General features: G+C 46.2%; 1 protein-coding gene across 3 annotated transcripts in view; it reads right to left on the bottom strand.

Annotated features, from left to right (window-relative positions):
* Positions 1-4,298: 4,298 nt before the first annotated feature.
* LOC135907459 (probable phosphorylase b kinase regulatory subunit alpha) overlaps positions 4,299-27,180 on the bottom strand; it is a 115,666-nt gene continuing 92,784 nt past the window's right edge. The window contains exons 27-30 of one of the 3 annotated variants that reach the window (XM_065439157.1): positions 21,623-21,784; positions 21,473-21,526; positions 7,645-7,848; positions 4,299-7,495 (exon numbers count right to left, since the gene is read on the bottom strand). In XM_065439157.1, coding sequence (XP_065295229.1) covers positions 7,292-7,495; positions 7,645-7,848; positions 21,473-21,526; positions 21,623-21,784 — 624 coding nt within the window. In that variant the 3' untranslated portion in view covers positions 4,299-7,291. Of the gene's footprint in view, positions 7,496-7,644; positions 7,849-21,472; positions 21,527-21,622; positions 21,788-27,180 lie in introns of all 3 variants that reach the window. The other 2 variants (XM_065439156.1, XM_065439158.1) reach the window with 2 other exon arrangements.

Here is a 27,180-nt window from a genome sequence, read left to right on the forward strand (position 1 = left end):
TGTAGAGACTTCGACGCCTACGGGGACTGTGATGTGCCGTCGCGACGATTCAATCTTTTTTTTTCTTCTAAATTCTTTGATCTTTCAATATTATTTCTCGAGTTGCATCGCACTGTATATTTATCGGTGTTCTGAGCCTGCGATTTCCCGCTCTTCTTTTTTTCTGTAATCCAGTGCATTAATTCATAACACAAACATGACCATATACCATGCTCTTCTTTATTGTGCTTCTTACCGCTCCCTTTCCACTCCAGTGAACTTGCCAGTATCTATAGCATCGACAAGCTCATAGACCAAACCGTCAAGACTAGTCGGGCAGCGGAATCGGGCGAGCGTTTCAGTGCGCGTTTTCCGAACATCGCAGACCAGGCGCCGTAGCAGAAATCTTCCTCGCGTCTGTGCCTGCTGCATACCCTAGTTGTAGCCGATGACTGTTTGCCGGTTTTATGTTTCACGAGCCAAGCTTCACGCAGCGTCTTGTCCTGCGGCTACGTGTGAATAAAGCTGACACCGGCCTCCGTTACGTGCGTCCGGCCCTGCGGCACCGAGCAGTAGCCGACCATGTTGCGCGCCTTCAAAGGCAGCCACTACCTATTGTAGTGCTTTCAAGCGTTGTAAAGGAGGCACTCGAAGCGGTAAAATTTCGCCACTAAATGAGGACCGCAGCGTACGAGGGAATTTAAACTCGTTTTTAGCTCGCTTCGGCGCTCCCGAAGCAGCCGACGCGGCCGCTATGTCCACGTGATCCCTCCTAGCACGTCACGCCGACGGTGGCGCCAGCTTTTCCAGTCACGTTTTCCAGTGGTGGAGCTCGAGGCCATATTGCGAGTTAGAGCCCCGTTTCTCCTCTGTCGTGACGTCACGGTGTCACGTGGTCAGCCTTGAAGGCGACGCCGCGAGTTGGAGCCCCGTTTCTATTCTGTCGTGACGTCACGGTGTCACGTAGTATTGAAGGCGACATCGCTGCGCCTGAGGAGCTGGGTTGAGCTCTAGTAATATGCTTCGCATAATAATTATTCTAGTACACTATATTATACTGTGTTTCCTTTTGCCCAGCAGTCTGCCCCGTCGAGGCATGCAGGTGACATGGAATCGCAGCCAGTGGGAATTTGGGTGCCATTTCGCTGCTACAGACGCTGGCTTTCTTGCTCAATGGGCCATTTAATGCTTTCACATCAAACCTATTATAAACGTACAATATATTGTAGAAAATGCAAGAGCGGTGGCCTTGTGCTAAGCACAAATATTTGAACGGAGAATTGCCGCTGCAGCGGTGCACAAAGTTGGTGAGCCACCCCACCTATCCTTAGATGCATGCTGCGCTACCACTCCCACAAACGGCCGCGTTCTGCATCCCGCTAACAAAAACCACGGCTGAGCACACCCAGAGCATATGGTGCAAGAAAAGACCCAGAGAGATGGATCACGGCCTCCGAGATTGCACGCACTGGCTGGTTTTGCTCCGGTCGTCCCATTCGGCGCGCTCCCCAGCCAAAAATTTCATGCGGCGCACACGCACAGCACTACCATAGTGCATAGCTCAGGAGCTCACTTGACAAACGTGCTGCCTTTCGAGGAGCGAAGTGCAACCGACGGTGGTCTGTACGAGACCCCCCTGTCTCACACACACTGAGTTAGAGAGACAGACGAAGCGGGAAATATAAAAAATAATTTAAATAGAAGACAAGATGAGGTCGCGGTACCCTGCGGCCCGCCCTACCAGCGCACGACTGCTCTGTTGAAATAAGCTAGCTATTATAGGTCACAGCATGGCTCTATTAGTGTCGCCGTGTCTGTCGGCTTCCTTTCACTGAACGACCCCCCCCCCTCCCCCCATCCACCCAAATTTCTAACTTGGCATGTGGAGTACTGCTGTAAGTTAACCCCCACCCCTCATTTTTTATATTATTGTTATCACCAAAGATCAGTCGTAAAGCTAATGCCCAGGAGGGCCCCCAGTGCCACACCGTGGAATGCTGCATTGCTGCAGGAGGTGTTAGTGTCGCTGTGAAAGTGGGGCTATAGAATGTCCTTTCTGAGAAGGTTTGTAGGAGCGCAAGAGAAACGAAAGATAACAAGCTCTCTATGTGGAAGGTTTTTTGTTTCTGAGAACAGAAAATTTACCCAAGCTTTCATTTATGCCATGAATTAATCTGCCAAATTTATGAATCAAGTACGACTCCCTTCGTTTTTGTTTATGGCGTGAATGGAAACGAAACTGGAGCAGTGTGACTTCGTATTTGGTCGAATGAGTGTTGTGGAAGTTGAAGATGCTTTGAAAATGGGAGATTTGGCAAAGCGTGAACATGTGCTTTATGGTTATTGTGAACATATGCTTTATGGCTTATTTGCTATGGTTACTGAAGCACAGCCTGAATGAAGTTTCCGTCTGACCAATGTACCATATGTCACAGACATCACAATGCCACATGTAAACCACATTGCTACTGTCACAGTTGAGATCTCCGATTGTAAAGGTGAAGTCAGTAAACGTTGCCTTAGCACGTGTGTGCACACGTGTGTGGACGTGTGTTTGCACACTTTGCAACATGGTTGGCAGGCCAAATGCTTTGCTTCCGTCACAGATATTTTGGAGCTGGTGAGCACATCTCTCAAGTTCCTCCCGACAGTACACCAGTCGCGCCAGGTTTCTGAAGATGAAGGACGAATGACTGCCCTGCTATATATTATTAAAACATTTAGACAAGATGCTGCTAACATGAGGTAGAACTAGTGAGTGGGTCAGAATAAGGTCTGTTTGATTTTCATCAGAACGAGTGGTCCAGCCAGCCAAAATTAATTTTCTGTCCAGCGCTCGCGCTTTCTGAATGGCATCGTCCAACAATGGTTTCCAGGTAGTCTTCACAGATCAAACTTGCTTCCTTAAACTTTTTGCTGTGGCTGTCGAATTCAGTAACATCGGAGCAAATATGACGATATCTATAAGCTTGTGAGTAGGGAATGCTTGTCAGTGTAGGTACTATTGGCAGTAGGTCGGCTTTTTATACAATGTTTTGCAGAGGGAATCTCCCCTAATTTGTATAGTAACATCCAAAAAATGTATAGTTGATTTCGAACAACTGTGCGTGAATGAGATAGACGAATGCACATAAATGAAATCCAATATGAATTTTATAAGACTCGTTTCATCATGCAGCCAAATAAAAAATATGTCATCCAGGAATCTTTCATAAATTATAGGCTTCAATGGCTGGGATTGAAGAAAAGGCTCTTCAAGTGATGCCATGAAGAGGTTGGCACAGTCAGGTGCCATCTTTGTTCCCGTTGCAGCGGAACCTATTGGTAGCCAACACTATAAACGGGACATAATGTGAAATTCAAATGCACTCCAGGGGCGCGATTGGAGATATTTTGTTCGATATGCGTTTTGTTCGGTTGCTGCAACGTCACAAAGTGGCAGTATGCAAAATTTGTGACAACGGGGCGGAGAGAGCAGCCAATCAGGAAGCAGTGACCTCCCCGGAAGTTTACTTCCGTCGTTTGTCGTCTGCTTGCAGACAGTATACTACAAAGTGAAATGTTTCTCGTCTTCCAAATGAATGAAATCTTTATCTAAAAAAATGTATTTTTTCTTCTCAAGCCCAAACATGTTTTGTATGTGTGGCTACTGCAATTTATAACTATTAGTTTCTTTGCGTCGTCCCTAGGTGGTGTCGCGCACAGCAAGAAGAAAAAAGAAAAAGAAACGACGGGAAGTGTGGCAAACTTTTCAAGAGGCAGCGACAACATTCCAGTGGCTCGCTGGCACTGATGATGGGGTCGATTTCGCTGTACAACCAACGAATTATTGGTTTCGAGAAACAAAAACGACGCCGCAATTCATTTTCTGCCATTTCTTCAAATGCGTTTCGCACCACCATCTGCTCTCCTCCTTCCTCTAGAAACGCCAGCGCAACAACCTAAGTTCCCAACGGAAGCGCCATTTTCTCAAATTAAACTATGGATTGGATCCAAATGTGCCATGCCGCAGCCGCCGGTTGGATCTAATCCAATCCACCAGACGCGCCATGCGAAACTGTATGATCGCTCCAAACTTCCCAGCTCCCGTCAGGTTCGGCGCCTAGCAGACAAAATGCTCGGTGGGAGGATGATTGACAGAAGCGTGTCGTCATTTTGACGTCACCAAAAACGTGGCCTCGCCCCGCGGCTGGTGACGTCGGCGCGGAGTAGGCCAATCGCGCGTGCCGGTAACCGAACAAACGAGCTGAACAACTATCTCCGATCGCACCAACTATTCTTCCAACTATTCTTGCTGTATATGACCAACACATCACATATTAAGAATTTCGAATCTGGCCTTTATTCACATCATTTTGTCTTGTCTACAAGTCAGTCTCAAAATAACTAGTGCATTCATTGCAATCCTGGAATGACCAAGTAAAAATATAAAAACAAAGCTGCATGTTGCAGTGCTGTTGACAATGGCAAAAACATTCTGATGTGAGAAAGTTACCATGCGTATAACAGAAAAACCTGTTTCTTTGTTTTATCAAAGTGCCTTTCAAATGCTGTCTCTACAGTTATGCAGCAACAGTGTAGTTTCTTGCAGTATTCATAATACTGCACTTTTTGCTTTGGCCGATCACAATTTCTGAACTACGCAATCTCAAAACAACAGCCAAACAAAAAGCACATGCTTGTTCGATCCTTTCACAGACTTGAGACTTCCAATGCACCTACTAGCGCTGCTGTAACAATAAATCTATGGAACACCAGTGACATTTATTCTCCTTGCCACAAGTAAGACATACCAGTACCGACAGCTAAAATTGTCAAGTATGTGTACAGGATGCCCCACATAAATTCACCAAACCTATTAAAAAAAAAACAACAGTTAAAACCAACATGATCAATTTCCGAGTCACTTTGTGCGAATAATAATTTTTTATATTCTACCTACTAGAACTCATGGCTTGGCCCAGTGACCCCACTAATGCAAGAGGGCATCAGTTATGTTGAAAGGCGCTGTATTCTTGTTGACCACGACTCTTTTGTTTGATTCTGTGAGTTAAGGTCACTGGAAACAGTTCATGATATTGTTATATCCATGCATGAAACAGATTCACATTGATGAAAAGAGAAGAGCAGGGGAACGGCGACTGTGTGGTGGCCCTTTTGGTGTTTGTGCTTGCATTTAAGGTCAGAGTAAATATTTTCTGCTTTCATAACAATTTGGAGGAGGTACAGGGTAACCCTCGTAGTGATGGAGCCTATGTGGCTGCAATCTTGCCACAGCTGCCAATCTGCTGGGCTTTTGCCATCCCCATCTAACATACCTGAGGAGGGACCCTCGGGCACCTAACTGTACCCCTCCTACTCCTGCCTCAATTTGAACATGTGCAGGACTCCTGCAGCAAAGCAGATGCAGCAAGCACTTCCTTAGCCATGTCTTTCACTTTATGTCAGTGCAAGGCATCTGGCCATCTAAAAGTTGACAAAACAATCGGGAGATGCACTTAGTTGTGAAAGCAAGCTTCTTCTGAGGACAATGCACTTCTCACGCAGTTGCCTTCATCACACTGCTTAAGTCGAAAGGCAGATGCCATTCTAGAGTTATTTTTTGCATCGTTTGCTCTTGGGACAGCTTCCAATCAGGCTGGTCCTAAGGCTTCCTAGAGTTACTGGAGAGCGTTGCCCAGTTAATCAATTGTGTTGTCTGCTATCTCAGCCTGCTGTTCGCTTGCCAGTCGCTGCGACTATGTATATGCACCGATTTCACCTGCATGGTGTGTGCCTTCTTTCATTTTTTTTTTAGTGTGTGTGTTTGTGTGTGCATGTGTGGGTTGGTTCAACTTATGTGGGACATCCTGTGCACAAAATACATGCACACAAATGCAGCTTATGGACTTGAAAATATGAGGCAGACTAGAAAAGTTCCCTCGCTATACTTGAAGTTCACAATGCACACCAAACAGCCCTAGAGGTCTTATTACACAAACATATGCGTCTTGTGCACACTGAGAACAGGGATACTATTGGTGCCAAAACCTAGCAGGGTACAAGACTTGCGAACAAGTTATATTTTCATAAATCTTAGGCATGCAGTCTGCAATAGAGACTTCATATTTGCAGTACTGTGTGCTGTCAGAACTGTGTTCACTTTTTTGGAAGCTGCACATCCAATTCTTCACAAGAATATCACTTTCTCACTAAAGCTGCACCACATGAACTTTTGGTGCCAACAGTGCATGCAGCACCCTCCCTGGTGTCTTCAAAGAATTGAACCTTGCTTTTAAAAAATGAATTCATGCAGCCTATCTATACTATTCTTTACAATTGCCATTTTTTCACATTTGCTAGAACATGTAAAGATAGGGGTAAAACATAATATGCCTTCTTTATAATGGAAGCAAAACCTAGTCACACTGTCAAACACTAATGAATCTAGGCTGTCCAGTACTACTTTTGATGTATCTACTGACCAAACCATCATGCTGAATATGTTGACTGATGCATAAAACAACTACTATTAGGAAAAATCCATGTGAGGGCACTTCATTAGAATGTTCTGAAATACTGTACAATGCTCTAGCACATCATTAGGCGCCCGTGCTTGTGCTGCGAGGCGTGTAAGTGGGGGTGGGGTGGGGATTCACTGCAATACACCTAGAACTATATTCAATTTCAGAATAAATCATAAAGGAGACATTACTGTTTCTGAAACAGCTGAACAATGCTAATCAATGCCTTGAACACACCTGACAAATTTAGGACAGAATATGTACACTAGGAACACCACACATAACAAGGAGTAGTAAATTTCATGCAGAATACTGACTGAAATACATGCATATAGTACTGACAATTTCTTACGTAAATGACATTATTTAAGTTAATCTGTACACTGCAAGGCAACTTGCCAAGATGTTTGCTCAAATGAAAAACATACTGCATAAGTACAGTGGCTTCACTACTGAAACTTTTCTCAAATTAAATCTTTACTATGCTTTCAATTATGCATTTCAGAGTGACCTCCTTAGTTCTAGCAAGACAACAAAAATTGCGTGTGTGTTTTGCTTAGCGAAGAGCTAAAATTCCAATAAACATGCTGAAATCATTTGGAACAGGCTTTTCAATTAAACAATGCAACATAAAAGAATACATTTCTGCCAAAAATTTTCATTCCTTTAGTTTCTTTGATAGAACCCCTTATATGCACATTTAATTTTTTTTATATATATTTACACGCAACGTAAAATTACTCAAACAACAGGCAATGATCTTAAGGATCCACACAGACTGGCTCACATATTATCTCACTGCAGCAAGTTTAACTAATTGTGCAGTCAAGATTTGTGTTTGGTAGGTCATCGACTGTCATTGCCACAGCCTTTATGAGGTAGGTCATGGTACCATAACAACCACTAGGTGCAGAGTCATAGAAGTGCTGGCAAAGATTGGCCACTTTGTTGCAGTGGCTTTTAGGGACACCGTCCGTGGCACAACATAAGGTGGCATCACCATTGCAAAGTTTCTGCAAAAGAATGAATTGAAAGTTCTCATGAAGAAGAGGAGTGCACACTTTTCTGTATCACTGTCTAACATCAGCTCAATAAAGCAAGATGGTCTTGCAGTAGAAAAAAAAACACAATGCAGAGCCCGTGTTTGAAATAAACTGCTTACCTGATCCTCCAAGAACATCTTATAGGCATGCTGCACCAGGGCATCCACACTTATCACTTTGTTGATAAATGTGACAACATTATGCTCAGCCAGAAGGGTAAGCACCATGATAGCTTCGACCATCAGCTGACGATACTCTGGCTGTGGGATGCAGTTCAGCACATGCTCAAACTCCAGGGCAAACTTAAGCTCACCTTGTGTCATCTGAAACAAAAGGTCCTTTTACTGGGTATGAGCAAAAATATAAATCTCAATTCCAAATGCATTTGAATACAATAACACTGAAGAGTGGTAGAAAAAGTAAAGTGCTGAATTCAAATACTCAATTCCTCCCACATGAGAATATTTATATCATTATCTTAACCACAGGATTGTAGTGTGGCTGAAATGGTACTCTATTGGCAAGAAAGTAAAAGCCAGCCAGCCATTGCTGGCCACAGTATGCTGGCCTCTACTTTTTAAATGAAAGAGAGTGAACAAAATCATACAAAAACAATTCAACAAAGCAATTAACATTAATATTGCAATGCCGATATCACTTGAGAGAGAACAATAATACACTGCACAGAAAAAAGGTGAAACCTTAGACAGGATAGTTCAAGTGGAATGTTTCTCGCTCATTGGCATGGTACAGGCATGATAGCTATGACCAAGCATGGCTGTTTGTTTACTTATAGTATGAAGTTGCAACCTTCAATATTTATTGCATTAGCACCACCAAAGCTTATCCTGCATGGGTGCCATGAACCATACAGCATGTGGTACATGTGTGCATGAGCCACTGAACCCAGGCAACATGCTTGCCTGGGTTCAGAACCTAGGCAACATGTTCATGCAATCTTTGCTTTTAGGATAGTGTATCTGCCTGTTGTAGAAATATGCATTCATTATCTGTGCAAATGACCACTTGTGGCATTTAAATTAAATTCTGTGGTGCCAACTGATCTTTATTCTTTGTGCGCCGGCCCTCTCTCGGCGGCCGGCTGGCTACGGTTGACTGCGGTCGGCTCTGTTCCGCACTGGCAGCACCGCGGCATTTTTGTGTTCACTACAGTCCCACGTAGAAGATGGGGATGAGTTGCCCCACTCTATGTTTGGTTTCAGGCCACACCTGTCCTCCCAAGATGTGCTCCTTCAGGTAAAAAGGCAGGTGATGCAACCCGAAAGTCCAACGGACGCTCGCCGATTCCGGTGCCTCCTGGGCCTCGACCTGAAGAAGGCCTTCGACAATGTCGCCCACGCAGCGGTGCTCGAGGGCCTGACCCAACTGGGTGTCGGAAACCGAGCGTACCAATACGTCCGAAACTTTCTCACCGGCCGGAAGTGCCGGATCAAAGTCGGCGAACATGAAACTGAATTTATAGAACTGGGGAGCCGAGGCACGCCGCAGGGATCAGTCATCTCCCCTTTTCTCTTTAACGCGGCGATGCGCGGGCTCCCGGAACTGCTGTGCTCTATCCCTGGGCTTCACCACAGCCTCTACGCTGACAACGTGACGTTATGGGCAGCGGCGGATGATCCACAAGCTCTTCAAGAGATCATGCAATGCGGCATCGACGTCGTACAAGCTTATGCGGAGTCAAGGGGCCTGACGTGCTCACCGGAAAAATCCGAATACCTCCTGATCAAGCCCCGGCAGAAGTAGCTGTCCCAGGGGATTACCACGGAGAAGGCGCTTCCTTGAGCTTAAAGTCGGAGAACTTACCATCCCGGAGCGCCCCAGTAGCAAAATATTGGGGCTAGACTTTCAGAACACGCTGCGCTGCGGGCTCATGTTAAAGAAACTCCAGAGGGCGACCAACTACACGCTACAGCTCATTCGCCGGGTGGCTAATCGGCACCACGGCATGGGCGAGGGCGATCTGCTTCGACTTGTGCAGGCATACATAACCAGCAGAATCATGTACTCGACACCATATGTCAAACTCGCAGCCACGGACTTAGCCAAATTAAACACCATGATCCGACGAAGCACAAAGGCAGCCTTGGGCCTTCCGGACCACGCGGCCACCGCAAGGCTAGAGGCCTTAGGCATGCATAACACGATCGAGGAGCTCTTAGACGCTCACCACACAGCCCAAGTCCGTCGTCTCTCGCTAACCCCGGCTGGCCGCACCGTCCTCCGGAAGCTCAGTCTTGAGGCTATCCCCGAGGTTACAGAGTACATTACGATTCCACGAAAGGTCAGGGGGCATATTTATGCCCCACCTCTACCCCGCAACATGGACCCCGAGTTTCATCAGGGCCGTCGGCAGGCCCGTAGTGAAGCCATTTGGCGACGCTACGGCTCGCAAGATGGAGTGGTCTACACAGACGCAGCCAGACACCCTCGCGGCAACCTCATGACTGCGGTGGTAGCTGATCACAACGGAGGACTGATAGAACATACAACAATCACGGCTGGCCGAGTGGTGGAAGCGGAGGAAACTGCGATTGCCATGGCCATGCATGCGGAAGCGAATACCGTCATCAGCAACAGCAAGCAGGCCATCGGCAATTTCGTCCGTGGTAGAATTTGCAAACAGGCGTACCATGTCCTCACACGACGCCCCCTGAGCGGCTTGACAACCCTCGTGTGGACCCCCGCTCACGCAGCTGTGCCCGGCAACGCGTCGGCTTAGTTTGGCTCGAGATCTCGCGCGCCGAGCCTCGTCCGCGGATGCGGACGGCGTGAATGAGGAGGAGAGACACGAGGAACCCTGCGAGACTTATTATGAAATAGCCCATCGGTATCGCTTGAGGCGGCGCACGCTCCCACCACCGGCCAAGCAACTCGACAAAACGCAAGCGGTTGCGTTTCGGCGACTTCAGACAAATACATCATCATCATCATCATCAGCCTGGTTACGCCCACTGCAGGGCAAAGGCCTCTCCCACACTTCTCCAACAACCCCGGTCATGTACTAATTGTGGCCATGCCATGCCTGCAAACTTCTTAATCTCATCCGCCCACCTAACTTTCTGCCGACCCCTGCTACACTTCCCTTCCCTTGGGATCCAGTCCGTAACCCTTAATGACCATCGGTTATCTTCCCTCCTCATTACATGTCCTGCCCATGCCCATTTCTTTTTCTTGATTTCAACTAAGATGTCATTAACTCGCGTTTGTTCCCTCACCCAATCTGCTCTTTTCTTATCCCTTAACGTTACACCTATCATTCTTCTTTCCATAGCTCGTTGCGTCGTCCTCAATTTAAGTAGAACCCTTTTCGTAAGCCTCCAGGTTTCTGCCCCGTAGGTGAGTACTGGTAAGACACAGCTATTATATACTTTTCTCTTGAGGGATAATGGCAACCTGCTGTTCATTATCTCAGAATGCCGGCCAAATGCACCCCAGCCCATTCTTATTCTTCTGATTATTTCCGTCTCATGATCTGGATCCGCCGTCACTACCTGCCCTAAGTAGATGTATTCCCTTACGACTTCCAGTGCCTCGCTGCCTATTGTAAATTGCTGTTCTCTTCCGAGACTGTTAAGCATTACTTTAGTTTTCTGCAGATTAATTTTTAGACCCACTCTTCTGCTTTGCCTCTCCAGGTCAGTGAGCATGCATTGGAATTGGTCCCCCGAGTTACTAAGAAAGGCAATATCATCAGCGAATCGCAAGTTACTAAGGTATTCTCCATTAACTCTTAGCCCCAATTCTTCCCAATCCAGGTCTCTGAATACCTCCTGTAAACACGCTGTGAATAGCATTGGAGACATCGTATCTCCCTGCCTGACACCTTTCTTTATTGGGATTTTGTTGCTTGCTTTATGGAGGACTACGGTGGCTGTGGAGCCGCTATAGATATCTTTCAGTATTTTTACATACGGCTCGTCTACACCCTTATTCCGTAATGCCTCCATGACTGCTGAGGTTTCAACAGAATAAAACGCTTTCTCGTAATCAATGAAAGCTATATATAAGGGTTGGTTATATTCCGCACATTTCTCTATCACCTGGTTGATAGTGTGAATATGATCTATTGTTGAGTAGCCTTTACGGAATCCTGCCTGGTCCTTTGCTTGACAGAAGTCTAAGGTGCTCCTGATTCTATTTGCGATTACCTTAGTAAATAGTTTGTAGGCAATGGACAGTAAGCTGATCGGTCTATAATTTTTCAAGTCTTTGGCGTCCCCTTTCTTATGGATTAGGATTATGTTAGCGTTCTTCCAAGATTCTGGTACGCTCTAGGTCATAAGGCATTGCGTATACAGGGTGGCCAATTTCTCTAGAACAATTTGTCCACCATCCTTCAACAAATCTGCTGTTACCTGATCCTCCCCAGCTGCCTTCCCCCTTTGTATATCTCCCAAGGCTTGTTTTACTTCTTCCGGCATTACCTTTGGGATTTCGAATTCGTCTAGACTATTTTCTCTTCCATTATCATCGTGGGTGTCACTGGTACTGTATAAATCTCTATAGAACTCCTCAGCCACTTGAACTATCTCATCCATATTAGTAATGATATTGCCGGCTTTGTCTCTTAACGCATACATCTGATTCTTGCCAATTCCTAGTTTCTTCTTCCCTGTTTTTAGGCTTCCTCCATTCCTGAGAGCATGTTCAATTCTATCCATATTATACTTCCTTATGTCAGCTGTCTTACGCTTGTTGACTAACTTCGAAAGTTCTGCCAGTTCTATTCTAGCTGTAGGGTTAGAGGCTTTCATACATTGGCGTTTCTTGATCAGATCTTTCGTCTCCTGCGATAGCTTACTGGTATCCCGTCTAACGGAATTACCACCGACTCCCATTGCACACTCCTTAATGATGCCCACAAGATTGTCATTCATTGCTTCAACACTAAGGTCCTCTTCCTGAGTTAAAGCCGAATACCTGTTCTGTATCTTGATCTGGAATTCCTCTACTTTCCCTCTTACCGCTAACTCATTTATCGGCTTCTTATGTACCAGTTTCTTCCGTTCCCTCCTCAGGTCTAGGCTAATTCGAGTTCCTACCATCCTGTGGTCACTGCAGCGCACCTTGCCGAGCACGTCCACATCTTGTATGATGCCAGGGTTAGCACAGAGTATGAAGTCTATTTCATTTCTAGTCTCGCCGTTCGGGCTCCTCCACGTCCACTTTCGGCTATCCCGCTTGCGGAAGAAGGTATTCATTATCCTCATATTATTCTGTTCCGCAAACTCTACTAATAACTCTCCCCTGCTATTCCTAGTGCCTATGCCATATTCCCCCACTGCCTTGTCTTCAGCCTGCTTCTTGCCTACCTTGCCATTAAAGTCGCCCATTAGTATAGTGTATTTAGTTTTCACTCTACCCATCGCCGATTCCACGTCTTCATAGAAGCTTTCGACTTCCTGGTCATCATGACTGGATGTAGGGGCGTAGACCTGTACAATCTTCATTTTGTACCTCTTATTAAGTTTCACAACAAGACCTGCCACCCTCTCGTTAATGCTATAGAATTCCTGTATGTTACCAGCTATATTCTTATTAATCAGGAATCCCACGCCTAGTTCTCTTCTCTCCGCTAAGCCCCGGTAGCACAGGACGTGCCCGCTTTTGAGCACTGTATATGCTTCTTTTGGCCTCCTAACTTCACTGAGCCCTATTATATCCCATTTACTGCCCTCTAATTCCTCCAATAGCACTGCAAGACTCGCCTCACTAGATAACGTTCTAGCGTTAAACGTTGCCAGGTTCATATTCCAATGGCGGCCTGTCCGGACCAGAGTCAAATACATACCCACACCCAAAATATATTAACAAAATCACAGGGGGCAGAGAAAGCGACAAATGTAGGCTCTGTTCAGAAACAGGAACACTCACACACATAACGTGGGAATGCACCTCGCTCCCGTTCTCTCATCCCCCCCATCAGCAGCGAGACTGACTGGACAGCCTGGCTCAGTTCCGGGGACGTCGACCGACAATTTGAACTGGTGGACTGGGCGGAAAAGGCCAAGCAGGCCCAGGGCCTTACTTGAGACCTAACCCTCAGCCACGTCCCTCTTTACCCTTCCCCCTTTATTTTTCAATAAAGTTTATCACCACCACCACTACCACCACCACCTACAGTACCCTCATGCAATTCTTGTAAGCATCTCTATAGTGCTGCTTCTTCGGAGCTTTGTTACAAGGCCATGTACTTATCCTGAATGCCACATTGGCAAAATGATAAATGCGTGAGTTAGATCAAACTATTTAGCCATTCAAAAACTTGTATGTATGCACATCCCAACCCTAATTAATTAACTTTCAGAAACATGTTTTGTGACTGCAGTTAGTAGTGGCAAAATGGTCATGGCAATGACGTGCATCTCAACCAAGCTGAGCAGCATTTATGTTAAGTGTTGCCACTAATGAGGAACTCCACTGACAAAGTTAAAATAGATCTTTCACTATTTTGGATGACGATGATGCAAAGTATGTGTTGCAAGTATTAGCAATTCACTAATTACACACCATCCCACAGGAGAATGGGTCTCTATGAAATATAACAAAAACAACAGATTTACCCACAACTTTAGATATGCATGATTTCCAGGTTACTGGTTTTAAGGCAATTAGTAGCCAAAATGAAGAGCAGTTGCAGCATTCTTCATGGATGCACAAGCAGAAGCCCCATTATGCTACAACTGCACTTGGAACATTACCAATAAATCAGAACTTAAAATGAAGGGGAGACTTTGCTAAAAGCCAACATGCTTGAGTGTCCTGCTTGCTTATGAATGGCCTCTAAACCACCTCCAACAATTTAAAAACATTTTAAAGTAAACAAGTAGATTGTGTGCAGAATGTCATGCTGATCATCTTATGTGGATACCACAAGCTATGCACAGCACAGAAGCTACATAGGGGTGGTTCCCTCTCTCATGCACATGCACAAAACATCTTCGCTGTCACGCCAAGAACAAATAGGCAAAAGGTGCAGCTTACTACACTTCTGCATCATCTCGCATCTTATTGTGAAAAAAGCAACTACATTCGTGCTTGTTGGAAGAATTAAGTAATTTTGCTGGTCGCACTGGCGATGGCTGACACCTGAACAGTGGCCAGAAAGGGGGGCGGTGTAATGAAGAGGGAGCATAAATGGAGAAAGCACAAAGTGGGGAGCAAAAAAGGACAGAACATCTATTTACAATAATTACAGTATTTACAATAGTAAATATTAGGGAAATTTACTTATGACATTTTGCCTCCCATACAGGGGATAAACCGGCTAGTGAGCAATTAATACCTCTGTCACACGAGCATGCAAGAACTCTTTTACACAAGCGGTCGGTTACCAAGTTGAAAGACTTTTTAATGAAGAAGTGTTAAGCAGCAGACACACTGCATCAACGATCTCTTTTTAGTGTTTCCTTCTGGACATGCTACCGAAAGCGTAGTGCTAGCATTCGAAACAAAATCAGCCAAAATAAACTCGTGAATCTCGAAATATAAAGTGAGAACTTATTGTATTACATGTTTTTCAATTAAATTTAACAATGCGAGATTAAGAAACTTTAATGTCTCCTCCGTGCCGAACACGTCTGTAAATGTCATCACATGTCATCCCTGACCCATTCGACCTTCTTACGAGATTACAAATGAAAATGAGCTTTACTTGGTTTATTATATCTTCTGTGAGACATCAAGTTATTTTTTATGATGAGCCTAGGTGACAGAAAAATACACATTTGCTCATTTTTCTTTAATATATGATAATTGCTGGCACCATTGGTTTCGACACTACTCCTTTTTGGCCGTAAAAAAGATAGACAAACTCCGCTTCCAAAAAAGACCACTTCTCAAAAGACATCGCTCCCTGTCATGTGCCTGCAGGCGAAACTCTTTTCTGGGAGAAGTCTTTTTGCTCGAAAGACTTCGAGTGCCCGTGTGACAGGGGTGTAAGAGAGCCGATTTCAAGAGGTGCAAGCCAATGAGCTATTGTATCTAGTAAGATTCCAGAAATTTTCCGGAGCCTTAGCTATGCTCACGGCCAGTGTCGAGGCATCCTTGAAGTGAACACACAAGCTCATCCGCGTCGCTGCTCCCCCCAGGCATGTATGCTTATGACAGGCACATAGAAATTACGAGTGGAGAGAGAGAAATGCTTTATTGAAGGGAAAATCGACACGCATGCAAAATGCTGTCTGAAATGGCTGCACATTTTTCTTTGTTTAAAGAATGACGACTTTGTCATTCTCTGGAGAATGACCAGCCCTTGCTTTCTGCCTGTCACCAGTTGCACACACCAAGAGCACCACGAGATCCTTTTTGGATAAAATATGTACAGCCTGACCTTGCTGCTGGCAAGCATATTTGAGGCGTGGACACAGAGCCGACGAAAAAAAAGAAAGGTTCCAGCTGTAGAACTCCTCCCTCCCCCCTCTCAATCCAACGTTTAGGACCTCTATGTTAAGGATCACACTCCTTATGCCAAAGGGGCGTGCAGGGAATGCACCACTTTTGGAGAGAAACGTAGGAGAAAGGTGTTGCCCAGTGCCTGTAGCAAGCAGAACATTGTGGCCCTACCCATGACGTGCCTCTACCGTATTCCAGATCGTGTTAACCATAAATGTTGAGGGGGGATCAGCGCTAAAAATTTTGCATACGGAGAAAGATGGGTTGAGTCTGTGCTTAATACTAAGGGGCATTGTTGCTCCCCACTAGGCCTTTGTTCCGTCCAAGAGCTTTTCATTTGTGGTACTTGACCAAATCGTTGACCACTCTGCATAGAAAATATGATAGTATCGAAGTTCTAACGCAAAGGTTCGTTCTTGCATTTCTAAATGTAAGCATTTCTAAATATAGCATGCCCACAATGCAGGAAGTGCAATTGAGTGGTAGGCAACTTGCAAAATAGTGCCTGCCTTCTTCTGTACGTAACTGTGGTTGAACCACTCACTAGAAGATCTTGTTGGAAAACAACACTTAGCTCCGCGGTTACCTTGGCTGCAACAAGTTTGGGCTGCATACAAAAAGACACAAGACAGTGCGCGGTGTTAGATATGGACCATTTCTCAGCATCGGTTAAGTTATCCGAGTGCAACCCCTCACCGACGTTTTCCAATTGTGGTGTGCAGGTGAACGTCGATCGTGTTACCAGACCCGCCAGACAGGCTGGTTAGCCTGCCCTCGTGTGTCATGCGAGGAGCTTCCGTCCCCTCCCCCTCCGGGGTGACACTTCCCAAAAGTGTACATGGAGGGCACATTCCGAGGTGGTTGACCTTAGTCCTGAGAAAAGTAGCTTTGCAGCATTGAAAGGCCATTCACTGACGACCAGATGAGGAGACAACACAGGACGGATGCAGCCGTTTGAGGGTAGAGCGCAGGGAGTGTCCCCATTGGCCAAACATGACGCCACTTGCATGGGCCCTACGATTGCAGGAAAATTACGACACCTATACGAGCTCGACGATTGCCTGAAAGTGACGTGACTCTGAAGGACTGAAGGGGTTAAAAGTGAGAGAACCATCGGAAAGGGAGATGTTCAGAGACATTCTTCTTGCCACGGGCCACAGCGTACGATTTGCTGCTGGCTGTCGATGACTTTTTACTGTTATTTCAATTGTTCCTAAGTCCTGTACATAATGTAAATAAACCTTCTGTTCTCAAAGTCCACCTCAACATTGGCCAACTCCCATACTAAACGGCAAGATCTAACAGTGGCCTTTTTGTTTGGCCCTGTTTTTAGCGCTGTTCATTTTACCAAGTCACGTATAAACTAGGTCAACATACATTATATAAATGCATTCGATTTGAGCTAAATGTTATAGTTTTTTTAATATCATCCTTTTTAAAAATAGCATAAGGATGTTAATGTAATGTGATGTGAAGTGGCTGCACGCCTTAACAAAGAAACCTTTTACCAGAGGTTAAGCAAATTGTTGTTTCGGCAACGTAAAAACGTGAATACTCCTTGTTAAAGATTTCTTTTCTGTGGAGTGCTAGGAGTTTGTCTTTGCAAGGTGTACACTACACCCCCCCCCCCCCCATACACCCACAGAGACAGAGAGAGACAGACAGACAGACCGATACAGAGCTAAAGGAGGGGGAGGAGGGGTAGCATACAGCAAAGAACCCCCCAAATAAATTTTTGGCTACGCCACTGATGTCACCATATGGGCCCACTACCCTGGTGAGCGTTTCAAGATGGGTGCACAACACAGGGGCTAACGCTGCACAGGACTAACACTGCAGGAGCGCATAGACAGCAGTGGACAAAGACTACCATGAACAGTGTTGCCATTTTAGCAGTTTTGCTGCTGGATATAAATTTTTTTTTTGTTTAGCAACAAATGTTTTTTGTTGTTGTTGTTTAGCTGCCAGCATAATTTTTTTAGTGACAGACTTGACAATTGTGCGACATTTTGGCGACATTGAAGTTACGAAAGTTGCTTCGAAAACTGCTGTCTAGATCGCACTTTGTCATTCAGGAGCTACAAGCAGGCAGCTGAAACTGGCTGTACGGTGCAGGAGCATTATGATCACGTAGAAGCAACCACACTTAGCACTCGCGGAAGCCACACACTGTGGTTAAGGCAAATCAGTTCTATGAAGGGAAAAAAATTTTATCCACCTGGACTGTAGCATGAAGCTACAAAAGAAACCTATACAGGTTCCTTCAGAAAGAAAGCTTCGCAGTTGAAGAAAAATTCGTCCTGATCTGAGGGGGACCAACACCTTTCAGGGTGCAGTCGCTCTATCATATGAGCTAACCAGGAGACCAGCTGATTACAGGACAAGGCCGAGTTGACTGACAACTCAAGACATAGGGACACTGAATATGGCAAATCAGTTCTTTGAAAGTACACAAGGTGGAGTAAGTTTCATGAAAGGAAAAAATATTTTATCCACCTGGACTGTAGCATAAAGCTACAAAAGAAACCTATACAGGTTTCTTCAGAAAGAAAGCTTCGCAGTTGAAGAAAAATTCATCCTGATTTGAGGGGGACCAATGCCTTTCAGGGGGCAGTCGCTCTATCATATGAGCTAACCAGGAGACCAGCTGATTACATGACAAGGCCGAATTGATTAACAACTCAAAGCATAGGGACATTGAATATGGCAAATCAGTCCTTGAAAGTCTGCAAGGTGGAGGAAGTTTCATGAAAAGGAAAAATTGGCATCCACCTGGACTGTAGCATGAAACTACATGTAGCTTCATGCTACTTGTAGCTTTTTTTATCATAACAATTGTTCTCTTTCATGCTGTGGTAAATTCATGTTTTTTTTAAATATTATTTATGAAACAGGTTAGAATGGGTCTAAATGCTGCTGTTGCTGCAGTTTCCCTATATTGGGTGGACGTGAGCAGGTGCAGCAGTAATATAAATAACCATTTGTAATAAATATTGTGGTGAGATATAGAACTGAATAATGCAACATAGCTGTAGAAAGGAGTATGGCATGTTGTAGCAATGGTCCTCATTCACACGAAGCTCCAGTGAATCTGTATGCACTGCTTTCGGATAAATAAATACTGCATGGAGCTTTCAAGCGGAATGAAAGATGGTAGTGTAGTATTTAACCTGCATAAAGGCCACATAATCATCATTCACCATGATAACAGCATGAACAAGAGCGTGTCACCCAATTTAGTTCTCTAGCACTACTAGAAAATTTGCAAACATAATCTGGACCTAGTGTGCTTTCATGCTAAGAAAACCAAGTGTCAGAAATCAAGAAAATGTCACCTGTTGTGAATTGTCATTTTGCAAACATATTATTAAAGTTAAAGCCCTCTGCACCCTGCTGTTAAAATACTGTTTATTCTACACCTGCAAGGACATTGGAGGATCGAAGACATTTCGGTAGATGCATTACATCATGCTAGCTTACTCGATGGGGTTTCAAACCCCCTACAATATTTAAATGTCACTTGACAGCTTTAGCCATAGTTTTAGTGAGCACTTTAGCAACAGAATATATAGTGAAAGTTTAACTACTTATTTGTTTCTGTTTAGCGACACGCTCGAAGAAAGGTTGGCAACAATGAGCATGGAATTCTAGTAACAAGAAGTAGACTGTAAAGTTTCTAAACAAATACCCTAGAGGGAAATGTGGTGCTAGTGTCTACGGGAGTTCCCCTGAGCGTCGCCTCAACCTACATGGGAATGATGGGAAGTACAGGCTTCGGATTGACTTTGATCTTTAGACTAGTGGCATTTGCTTGTGGCGGAGTAAATGCGTAAATCGCATAAAATCTAATTTTATTTCTGCAGTATCTTTTACAATAACGCACTACATAAGCTTTGTATGACTTTGACATTGAAGCACGGTTTGCCACCAGGGCACACCAGGATATGCATTCTTTTGCAATTCTGTTCCCGATTTAGCACCAGAGAATAATTATTTATTTAGTTTTACAACAGCAATAACAAGCGTGCATGTACTTATATAAAAATACTCATAAAGTATTTATGGAAATAAAAATTTTGTATTGCGAGAAAGTGTTGCACCTTTGAGAGGAATGCTACAAGTGTTGTCTGCTACAACACCTGCTCACTGTGTACACGAGACTTTCTTGCAGACGACAGGCACTTGTGAACTCTCTCGCTCTTTTGAAAGGCTGCGTCGGCTGTCACGATTGCTGAATGTCTTCAAGTACTTTTAAGCACATCAGCTGCAGTGCTAGCTAGGGCGCTTGTGGCCTCTTACGAGTATGCTTCATTATATTTTATATTGACGTACCGCTTCTGAAGCGTCCGCCAGCAGCTGTTATGGCGTGGCTTTGCGCATACACATTTTGCGACAGCAGACTAATCCAGGAAGCAGCAACATTTCCTACCACAAGTAAGTTTGCGTTCTCAAAGTCCTAAAACACACATTTCAATGAGCACATAAATGAGCAATGCGTAATGAAGCCCTGAATAAAGTTTGATTGTCAAGCCAATGTAAGCAACTGTCTGTCTCGTATCAGTAGTGTCTTCCTTTTGCTCTTCTGAAGTTTCGTAAAGCACGTAATATAAACCAAGGTTGAAACGGTTAAAACGTGTTCTTTCAACGTTTACGATGCCGTCGCTTTCTCATCAGGGCTTCGACCTCATACCACGACACAAACATCGGCCCAACCGCTGCAGCCCAGCGCACTATCGCCTCTTCGAGCAACAGAACAAAAGCATAGAGCTTTGCGTCGCACCGTCCCACTGCGGGTTATAGCAATTTCACTTGGAGCGAAACCAAAATTGCCAAAAAAATATCTGTAGACTAGTTCGCCAGTCAACAGAATACCAATCCGTAGCCTGTATTCCCCATAATTCCCATGATAGATGAACGATCGCAGCGCCAGATTTCCCTCTAGTTATAGTAATATGAAACTCTAAGAAGTAGACAGTGTTTTCATCTCACATAAAAAATTAAGTATACTGATGTGGCATACAATGATGACACAGTCTCCGCGTATCTCAGACAGCTGAATGCAGTGTAAAAGAGAAAACACTGCTGAAAAAGGAGCAGCAAGGGGGAATGAGAAACCATGATGGCATTTGGCATTTACAAAGGTCACCAAATGCCTATAACTTTACAGCATCGTATTAAAAGTTTTTCGATAGCATGTTCATTGCACATATTAGCATAAAACTGCCACTACAAAGAAATTTCCAAGCTCAGAGTGGCATAGGGAGTTTTAAAATGCCTACTTTTCAACATAGAAATATGTAAAAGTTTCATGGCAGTAGTTCTTAAGCATAATCTGCAGCATCAATGCTGCACAACGCTTGCTTGATCAAGATACAAACCATGGCCTGTGTATGACAGCCAATTAACTGCACATCATCGTGCATCTGGGGCAGGCTTTAACAAATCTGTGGATTCAGCAATGAATCCACTTATGCTGAAGTAGTAAGAACTGGAAGAAGCATGAGAAATAGCAAGGAATTAAATTTTACAAACCTCCTTTGTCAGGTGCTGAGAGAGTACTTTACCTTCTATAGAGAGGCCTACACACTGCAAGAAGAATGTGAAAATTCAGTACTTGCAAGATTAATGTTTCAACTGAAAAACCTAACAAAGATGCACCACAAGTGCCTGCAATGTACTCACCCTCTCAAGCAACTTCCAGGCTCTTGGGTAAAAGCCCATTGGCACTCTATTAAGTGCACCATCCAGTCTTCGTCTGCGGATCCACTGACCTTGGCGGTCAAAAGTTTCATCCTGCTTCTTTGTACTTGTGACAATACTGTCTCTCATCGTATGCTGCAGGGCCTGCTGAAAAAATGAAATTAAGAAATAAAGAAAATGAAAAAATAGAAAGGAAACCTGTAAGCCAGCTATGCAATTATTAAAGAATGGCAATTAAGAGCACTGACTTTCAACTGGTTAGAATGACATAATGAAAGCATGAAAGCTGATATTTACAAACAAGCATTATGTATGCCTGTCCACTGTGTCTGCACTCTCGTGGACCAAGTTCTCAAAGTACAATGAAGTACTCTTTAAGGATGCTTCATAAACCCGTGGCATTCAAATATTAATAATGGTCAGACATCAATATTACAAACTAGGATATAACCAAGTAAATCTAAAATGTTCCTCAGCAATATCAGTATGTAATGAATATATACTGTTACGATGGGGTGCATTTATTTAAAGATAAATTGATGAAAAGGGGCCGTGCCGACACCGAGCTGCTGCAACGACAAACGCACTTCGTTCTGCTCTTCTTTCGTCCTTGCTGTAGCTTTAGCGTAACACTCCTCCCTTCGCAGATGAAGCCCGCTGGGCGATTAACTGTTACGTCCACTCGGAGTCACGGGGATGACAGCGTTTCAGGCAGGTGACGTAAACAAGCTGCATCTTCTTAGACAAGTGGCCATTAGAAACGAGATGAGCAATCGAATAGGTAACATCACTTAGGTGATTGGTGATGACGAAAGGCCCGGTGTAACAGGCCAGAAACTTCTGGCACAGGCCACGCTTGCGAAGTCGTGTCCAAAGCCATACTATGTCCCCTTTGTCGAATGACACATTCTTATGTCGTGAATCGTAGCTGATCTTGGAGCGGTCCTGGGATGTCAACGTACACAGCTGAGCTACGCGGCATGCTTCCTCAGTGTGACAGAGAGTCCGGGCAATAAAAGAGTCCGCACAAGGAGTAAAAGGTCGAATGGTGTCAAGGAAGCTGCGGGGTGGTCTGACATAAAGTAGATAGAAAGGACTGTAGCCGGTAGTTTCATGCTTTGCAGTGTTGTAGGCGTATGTAATAAAAGGCAAGATGTCATTGCAATTTTTGTGCCTGGAATCGACGTACATCGCAAGCATGTTGATCAATGTTCTGTAAGTGCGCTCGACAAAACCATTTGTCTGTGGGTGATACCGGGTCGCATGGCGAAACTGGCAAGCACAGAGACACAACAGCTTTTCGACTACGTCGGCCATGAACTGGCGACCCGAATCACTCACAATAACACGAGGGGGTCCATGACACAGTATAACGGAGGACAGGAGGAAGCTCGAAATATCAAGAGCCATGGCCGTTGGCATCGCTGCGGTTTCAGCATAACACGTCAGATGGTCGACACAGACTATAATCCAATGGTTGTCATTTGTTGAGCGCAGGAATGGGCCGAGGAGATCCACTCCAACCATTTCGAAAGGAGATGATGGTGGCGCCACAAAGGAGTCCGACCGGAGCAGTATTAGGGTGCTTGAATTGCTGGCACTTGTTACAACTGGCCACATACTATATCCCGTCGCATACTAGTCCAGTAGAATCGGCCCTGAATGCGGTGGTATGTTCTGGTGAAACCCAGGTGCCCAGCGGTTGAGTCATCGTGCATAGCACGGAGCATGTGGGTTCTCAAATTCTTAGGGACCACTAAGAGGAGGTGGGCACCATTAGCTGCATAATTCTTCTTGTGGAACAGGTCATCTTGGATGACAAAGCCATTTTTACCTGTTGGTTGAGCAGTTGAAGCGAAGAGGGCATCCAGGCTGCGGCCTCTATGCTGCTCTTCCCGGAAAGTGGCCAGGTCGTGAAAAAGAATGTCGTCCATGGGGGCCAGAAACTCATCGAAATTGTTGGCGTCACATGCACTTATTGGTAGAGGGAGCCTCGAAAGACAGTCGGCATCCGGATGATGTCGGCCACTCTTGCAATGGACTACAAAGTCAAATTCCTGCAAACCTAGTGCCCATCGAGCAAGGCAGCCAGACGGGACGCGGGAGACCAATCAACCAAAATAGTGAATGGTGATCAGTAATGATCGTGAAGCAGTGCCCGTAGAGATATGGGCGGAACTTCAGGACTGGAAAGACGACTGCGAGACACTCTTGCTCAGTGATGGTGTAATTCTGTTCGGCCTTGCTCAATGAATGGCTGGCATAGGCAATGGCATGCTTGGTGTCAACAAAACGCTGGACGAGGATGGCGCTGAGGTCGATTCCACTTGCATCGGTGTGCAATTCTGTTGTGGCAGAGGGGTCAAAATGGCGAAGTATGGGTCCGGAAGAGAGCAGGAACTTCAGTTGACGAAACGAGGAATCACAATCTGCTGTCCAGGTGAAAGGCTTATCCTTGCACAGCAGTAAGTCAAAAGTAGGCAGTATCGGAAAAGTTGGGCGCAAAACGTCGGCAGTAAGAGCAAAGACCCAGGTCGACCACAGCCACCCGAAGTGAGCGGACGTGCCGTCGGCGCTCTCCGGACCCCGAAATCTGCCCGAAGAGAACGTACGTGCCGTCGGCGCGCACTCCGAACCGATCCGACGTGAGCTTTGCCCGTCGCCCCCTGCCCGGGCCTCCCGAGGCGCGAGCTTTGCCCGTCACCCCCCGCCCGGGCCTCCCGAGGTGCCGTGCGCTGTGTGTGCCAGTCACCACGGAATACGCACGAATCCCCTCCGTTTGCGCCGCTGCCGACCGCTAAACCTACATCCGAACTTTTTTGGACCACATCGATGTCGGAAAGTGCTCCTGGCCAGCCGCCGCACTTGGTCTTGCCTCGCTAATCACTGGTAGCGCACCCACCCCCAACAGCCATGGAGGTGCAGGGCGAAGACCTCGACCCGACAACGTTCAGACCCAGTGAGTGGACCACGATACTCCGCGCGTACAAGGGAGGCAAACCAAGCCCGGAAACGCTGGTTGTGCCTCCTCATGCAGCCCCTGTTCGAGATAAGCCTGCCGCGCCCGCCGTCGGTGCTCTGGCCGACACTGCCCCTGCGACCTTCAAGCCGACATACCATGCTCAACAACAACAGCTGCGCGTGACGCACGCAATCGCATTGCGAAGTAAGCAACTTGCTTCACTCCCTCCCGGCACTATAAGGGTAGTCTTCCGACCAAGAGGAGGCCTCGCTTTGAACGGAGCCATGGCGCAGCCACTCATGAAAGCTCTGCGAGTCACCGCCGCTGACCGGGACCTAGGAGAGTTTCACCTCCGGATTCACCCGACGAATAACACCTTCACGGTCGCTACACCTCACGAGTCAACGGCCCTTCACCTCGTCCAACTCAAGGAAGTGGTCCTTCAAGAAACCAGTTACCCCGTCGCCGCCTACATCGCACCGCCGCCCGCTGCTGCGCGCGGAGTCATCTCGCAAGCCTACTGGGCGGAAACACCCGAAGAGATGCTACAAGACCTCCAGACTCGCAACCCGGAAGCTGATATCATCGCAGCCCGCAGAATGGGTAGGACTCTCTCCATATTGATCACATTTGCGCATGGCCCAGTCCCTCACACCATACGCTACATGAGTGTAGTGCATAGATGCACGACGTACAAGGGAAGTCCAGACGCGTGCACAAACTGTCGTCGACCGGGCCACAGACACGACGTGTGCCCCCACCCCAAGAGTGGTCTCTGCCCGCGGTGCGGGGACAAGCATGAGCCGCAAGATGTTCCCTCCTGCATCCCGATCTGCATTCTCTGTGGGGGGCAGCACCTCACGGGCACCGGCTCGTGCAAGGCAAGAAATGCCGCCACCAAACGACTTAGCCCACCACCCCAGAAGTCAAAGTTCCCTACCAAGAAGGACTTTCCCCCGCTTAACACGACCCTCCCGTCTACCTCTACATGGGCTTCCAAGGTTGCCAAGACGAACATCATGACCTCCCAGGACTCGGACGTGAAGGCTCTGCGGGATGAGGTAAGGCAGCTCAAGGCAGCCCTCTCTACCTCCACCCCTGTTCTACCCCCCACTCCACCATCCCCATCTTCCTCATCCAACCCGTCCGACCAACCTCCTCAGAAAAAGAGGAGGCCTGATGAGAGCCCAGTCCAACCTATAGACCTGGAAGCCAAATTTCAGGACCTCGCCCAAAACCTAGAATCCAAGTTCAGAGAGCGCATTACTGCGCAGGTCACTGCACAGTGCCAGACTATGATTGAAGCTACCATTACCGGTATAATAGATAGGGTCATATCTAGCATCATGGCCAAGGTTGAGGAGCGTTTAGCTAACCTTATATCTGGACTCTCAGCGGCCTCTCCTCCCGCAGTCCCACCTTCTGCACTCCTCCTTCGCCCCGCCACCCTTCAACATGGCTCCTCCGAGGCACCATAATTCCTTACAAATTATTCAATGGAATTGCAGGGGCTTTCGGCGAAAGCGCGACCCTCTGCAGCAGATTATCGCCAACTCTTTGTCCCCACCAGACATTATCGCTATCCAGGATGCCAATGTTTGCAGGCAACTGCCAGGATACGCTGTTATCCCCTCTGACTCCACTGATCTTCCTCGGGTGGTTACATACGTCTGTAACACCTTGCATTACGCGGAGCACGACGTTACCTCCCCTATTGCTCACACCTTCATCGAAATTTTACCCCCCACCCCTGCACAATCTCCCCTGTTCATGCTTAACTGCTATCTTCTCCCACGACAGCCGATTCACCTACTTGTTCCACTCCTCAAATCCGTAACCCAAATGGCCGGATCAAACCCCCTACTGATTGCCGGTGACTTTAACTGCGCTCACGTGGACTGGGGCTATCGACGCACCCACCACAGAGGCACAGTTTTATACAATAATACGCTATTACTTCACCTGACCATCTTTAATGATTTTAGCCTACCTACGTGGGTTGGTAACAGTGTTACTGCCGATACTAGCCCAGACCTCACGCTTGGTAGAAACTTGGCTCACCTACAGTGGGAAAGAACGCAAGCCACACTAGGCAGCGACCACCACCTGATTCGCATAGCGGTGAACTATCGCCGACCTCAGCGCAAATTTACCGCTAGGCACACTAATTGGGATCAGCTCCGTAAATTTAGGCAAGCGCAGCCAGCACAGGGCCCCTTCGACCTAGACACCTGGACTACTCAGTTACAGAAAGACATTCGCCAACATACCCAAACGCTCGATACTACCCCAGACACCCCCGTTATCGACAGTAAGCTCGCCCACCTTCTTGAAGCTCAAGAGAACATAACGCGAAGGTGGAGAACTCAAAAGCACAACAGGAAACTAAAACTCAAACTCACCCAGCTTCAATCCCAAATAGAACACCATAGTGCCACTCTTTGCAAAGCTAACAGGGCTCAGGTTTGTGACGGCCTCCGAGGCAATCTCTCCACAACCCGCGCTTGGCACCTGTTACGCCATATGCTCGATCCCACGCAATCTAAAACTCAGACGCGTCTTAGCATTCGCCGCCTCA

The sequence above is a fragment of the Dermacentor albipictus genome, chromosome 1 (genome assembly GCF_038994185.2).
Source record: "Dermacentor albipictus isolate Rhodes 1998 colony chromosome 1, USDA_Dalb.pri_finalv2, whole genome shotgun sequence".
NCBI lineage: Eukaryota > Metazoa > Arthropoda > Arachnida > Ixodida > Ixodidae > Dermacentor > Dermacentor albipictus.